This window comes from Chenopodium album, chromosome 8 (assembly GCF_948465745.1).
Source record: "Chenopodium album chromosome 8, dcCheAlbu1.1, whole genome shotgun sequence".
NCBI classification, from domain to species: domain Eukaryota; kingdom Viridiplantae; phylum Streptophyta; class Magnoliopsida; order Caryophyllales; family Amaranthaceae; genus Chenopodium; species Chenopodium album.
Window position 1 is genome coordinate 41,094,225 of NC_137841.1, and position 4,813 is coordinate 41,099,037.

General features: G+C 35.5%; 1 protein-coding gene across 1 annotated transcript; it reads left to right on the top strand.

The window, feature by feature from the left end:
* Window positions 1-1,332: 1,332 nt before the first annotated feature.
* On the top strand, window positions 1,333-3,806 carry LOC145642956 (uncharacterized). The gene is made up of 4 exons (XM_081694114.1): window positions 1,333-1,681; window positions 2,511-2,615; window positions 3,109-3,357; window positions 3,439-3,806. Exons 1-4 carry the CDS (start codon window positions 1,333-1,335, stop codon window positions 3,804-3,806), a joined length of 1,071 nt encoding a protein of 356 aa, XP_081550240.1.
* Window positions 3,807-4,813: the final 1,007 nt, after the last annotated feature.

The following is a 4,813-nucleotide window of genomic DNA, read 5'->3' on the forward strand; positions in this document are numbered from 1 at the left end:
TTATGTTTTTTTTTTTTTAATATAACAATAAATTTTTTTTTTAATTAATTAGTTCTGATTTTATTTGGATAACATTAAAAACTGATTTAGGAGGATTTTGAGCAATTCCAATTAAGGTTGTTTTGACTTGATTATAAGATAATTACATAATTTGATTTTTTTAATCTAATTAAAATTAGTTGGTTAGCTTAATTTTTGGATACAATCTTTTAGGAGGTTAGGATTTCAGTTTATTGAATATGATTTATATTCTAGGATTTTCTAATTAATTGTTTTATCCTCTTGACATAATTAAGAATATTTGATATTTTGATTATTGGCAAGTATAATATGTGATATTATTATGTGGCAATTTGTTTTATATGATATATTATTGCTATAAATGACTAGTATGGCCCTAGATTTAAATTATAAATACGATCTGCGTATCGTTATGTATTTTTGTAATTTAAATACGATCTGCGTATCGTTAAGTATTTTCGTAATTTATGTAATTAGGAATTAGTTTAATTATTTAAATTCTTAATTAATCCAAAGAAGAGCCCAGACGAGAAGGCCCATGACGAAGATGGATGAAGATCCATGAAGAGTCCAAGGAGGTTCCGATTCAATCTTAGTTCTTAATATTAGGGGCCATAGTAGCTCATATTTAATTTTGCATTTTATTATTATTCTTAAAATGCTTATAAGTTTATTGTATGTTTGTTATCAATGCGCTAGAGTTCACTAATTAATAACGACATAATAAACTTAGGTCCCTCTAATAATGAGGTTTGCTTTTCCAAATATAAAGTACTTATTAACCCTTAATTAATAGTAACAGGTCATGCCTTCGCAGGGTATTGTTAATAATTTTGGGAGGTGAGGTGAAATTGCGAATTTTGCACACTTAATTTGGTTAACCTCAACAAAATCATCAAAAGCGTTTTGGATTTTGAAGCAAAGGGACAGTTAAGCATGAGATGTTTTTCTGTTTAACCAAGAATTACAAATGTTGTAATTAGTAAAGAGTTTACTTACCTTGAAAATGTAATTTTAAGAAAAGGCCTCCGTCTGCTTAACGTTGCATGTTGATAGGATCTTGGAATCACTTATTCAAATAGGGACATTAAAATTGTAATAGAGCGCTAAGTAATCTAGAAACTATTGCATATTTTAGGTGCTTTTATAAACATAAATTGAACTTTGCCTTTATCTATCTATAGATATCATGTCTAACAACAACAACAACTCCTCTATTCCAAGCAAGTTGGACATATGGACATAAAATTGAATTTGGGAAATTTTCTTGATTGGGAAAGGAACCTAAGAACTGTTCTAAGGTATCGCAATATGGAATATCCTTTGGATCGTCCTTACCCTAGTGAACATGACACAGACATGACTGCTGAGCTATTTTCGAAATATGTTTCGGACGCTAAGATCGTTCTTAAGCTCATGCTAAACTTGATTCCAAGTAGTTGGAGGGCGAGATTTGTAAGTTATGAACCCTATATGTTGCTTAAGCACCTTTGTGACATTTGTAGAGGAAAGGTTCGAACTTATAAGAATGGTAGCCAAGATGAAAATGTTGTTGATATCGTTAATTTGATTGCGAGGATCAACAACTCATGGAGAATAGGCTTCAGAGTTGAGTCTTATAATACTCGCGCTCAGCTACTTAATGCCAAACTCGCTCCAGGTGGATCACTGAAAGCCCATTTGCGAACAATGATGCGATTATTTGAATGCTTGGACTTGTTGGGGAGCACCACTTGATGAGGCTATCTCCCATGACGTCATGTTACACTCTCTCCACGATGGTTTCGATAAGGACAAACTTGTGCTGGATAGTAATGATTCCTTGAGTAAGCTGTTTGAGTTACTTGCACAGGCTGAATAGAATGGAGATTATATCAAGAAAGATATTATGGCTAACATAGAGAGCGGTAAGGAGTTACCAGGTATTTATGTTGTAGAAATCAGTTTGACTTCTACTTCTTTATGGGTATTTGATACCGGCTGTGGTTCTCACATAGTTAATGATGTGTAGGGACTAAAAAGAAGTACAAAACTAGCAAAGGGCGAGGTGGAGCTTCGCGTCGGAAATGGAGCAAGAGTTGCTGCACTTGTCGTCGGAAGTTATAGTCTACATTTACTGTCTTGATTAATTTTAGAACTTAATAATTGTTATTTCGTTCCGTCAATTACTAAGAACATTATTTTTGTTTCTGTTTTGGATAATGAAGGTTTTGGTTTTAAGATTAAGAACAAATGTTGTTCCATTTCTTACAATAACATGTTCTATGCTAGTGCAAAATTGATTAATGGTTTATATGTACTTGATAGGACAGTACAAGTCTATAACATATATAGCAAGAAACAAAAGTCAAATTATTTAAACCCAACATATCTAAGGCATTGCCGGATGGGTCATATAAACCAAAAGCGCATCCAAAAGTTACAAAAGGATGGAATCCTTACATCATTCGATTATGAATAGTTTGATGTATGTGAATCATGCTTATTAGGGAAAGTGACAAAGTCACCTTTTACTGGAAAGGGTGAAAGAGCCAATGACCTCTTGGCACTCATACATACAGATGTTTGTGGGCCTATGAGTTCAAAGGCAAGAGGTGGGTTTAGTTACTTCATTACTTTTATTGATGATTTAAGTTGATATGGGTATATCAACTTAATGAAGCATAAGTTGAAATCATTTGAAAAGTTCAAAGAATTCCAAAATGAAGTACAAAATCAACTTGGTAAAACAATAAAAGCATTACGATCTGATCGTGGTGGCGAATATTTGACCCAAGAATTCGATAATCATCTAAAGGATTGTGGAATAGTTTCACAGTTGACTCCGCCAGGGACGCCACAGTTAAACGGTGTGTCTGAAAGGAGGAATCTAACCTTACTGGATATGGTTCGATCAATGATGAGTCTTGTCGATCTTCCAATTTCTTTTTGGGGATATGCTCTAGAAACAGCTGCACACACACTAAATAGATGCCCGTCAAAGGCTGTAGAAAAGACTCCATATAAGATCTGGAATGGAAAAGTTCCAAACTTATCTTTTCTTAAAATCTAGGGTTGTGAGGTCTATGTAAAACGTTTATTGTGCAGACAAACTTGCACCCAAATCAGATAAATGTCTCTTTGTGGGATACCCAAAGGAGACAAGGGGTTACTACTTCTATAACCGTCAACAGAACAAAGTGTTTATTGCTCGTGATGGTGTCTTTCTTGAAAAGGAGTTTATTTCCAGAAAGACAAGTGGGAGTAAAATAGTTCTCGAAGAAATTCGAGATGAGCAACAAATGGATGTGGATCAAACCACGTCAGAGGCGAGGGTGCATGACTCTACTATGACAGGTCAGGTGTAGGAGCAAGCTAATTCATTAAGCGAAACTCCTATAGTCCCACTTGAATCTAATTCATGCGAAAATCTTCAAGATGTTGAAGAGAATATTTATATTGATGCTCAAGCCCCACATACGTCGAGTAGAACAAGGATCCCAAACAAGCAGTTGGTTGATTTCCTATTAACGGAAGACTCTAAAATATTGATTTTGGAAAATTTTGAACCTACTACCTACAAACAAGCTTTGACGAGCCCAAACTTTGAGAAATGGCTTGAAGCCATGAAATCCGAAATGGACTCCATGTCTGAGAACAAAGTTTGGACCCTAGTCGACTTGCCTGATGGGGTAAAACCTATTGGATACAAGTGGGTGTTCAAAATAAAACAGACAAAAATAGTAATGTCTATATCTATAAAGCAAGACTGGTTGCAAAAGGATTCAAACAAATACATGGTATAGACTATGATGAAACCTTTTCTCCAGTGGCAAAGATTAAGTCAATTCGGATACTTTTGGCGATTGCTGCACATTACAATTATGAAATTTGGTAGATGGATGTCAAAACCGCCTTCTTGAATGGGTTCTTGATGGAGGATGTGTACATGACACTACCTAAGGGTTTTGAGGATCCAGAAAATCTCAAAAGAGTTTGCAAGCTTCAGAGATCCATTTATGGATTGAAGCAAGCATCTCAGAGTTGGAACCTTCGATTTGATGAGGCAATCAAATAGTTTGGTTTTCTCAAGAGTGAAAAAGAATCTTGTGTCTACAAGAAATTTAGTGGGAGTAGCTTAGTCTTCTTGGTTTTGTATGTAGATGACATACTACTCATAGGAAATGACATACCAATGCTTGAGTCAGTCAAGGAATGGTTGAGAAGTTGTTTTTCCATGAAAGACCTTGGAGAAGCTGAGTACATTTTGGGAATCAAAATCCATAGAGATAGGACTCAAAGGATGCTTGGACTGAGCCAAGAGACTTATATTGATAAGGTTCTTGCAAGGTTCAACATGGAAAACTCTAAGAGAGGATTCATTCCCATGTCACATGGCATTTCGGTTAGCAAGAGTCAGTGCCCATCGGAGCTTGATGAGTTGAAGAGGATCAGTAGTGTAGACACCCATATTTGTCACCCCAAAACCAAACCCGGTGATGAGTACCTTTCACGTCAAATCATAATCGAATGAAGTGAAAGTGTGGAAAGTTTAGTGTTGCGGATAATTTTGATTTCTTTTCTCTTCTCTCTGTTTTTTGAAAACCTATTTTAAGAAAACAGCCAATCCAGTTTGGTTGGTTCATGATATGGGTCCAATAGTAGTCTAGTTGGATAGGTCTTGAAAAGTGCTTTCCAAGGATATATTATAAGCCCAATTCCGATGAATATTGAGGAAATTATGGCCAAATTACCAAACTGGGCCCGGTTTGAGCCTTGTATACGGCCCAATGATCTAGAGGAGGGCCTAATA

Excerpts from the sequence above, each read along its gene's own strand:
- LOC145642956 (XM_081694114.1), top strand. The coding sequence starts at position 1,333 with ATGGAATATCCTTTGGATCGTCCTTACCCTAGTGAACATGACACAGAC. Across the intron at positions 1,682-2,510 it reads TAATGCCAAACTCGCTCCAG|GGAAAGTGACAAAGTCACCT; the intron begins GTGGATCACTGA and ends CATGCTTATTAG. Across the intron at positions 2,616-3,108 it reads TATGAGTTCAAAGGCAAGAG|ACAAACTTGCACCCAAATCA; the intron begins GTGGGTTTAGTT and ends TTTATTGTGCAG.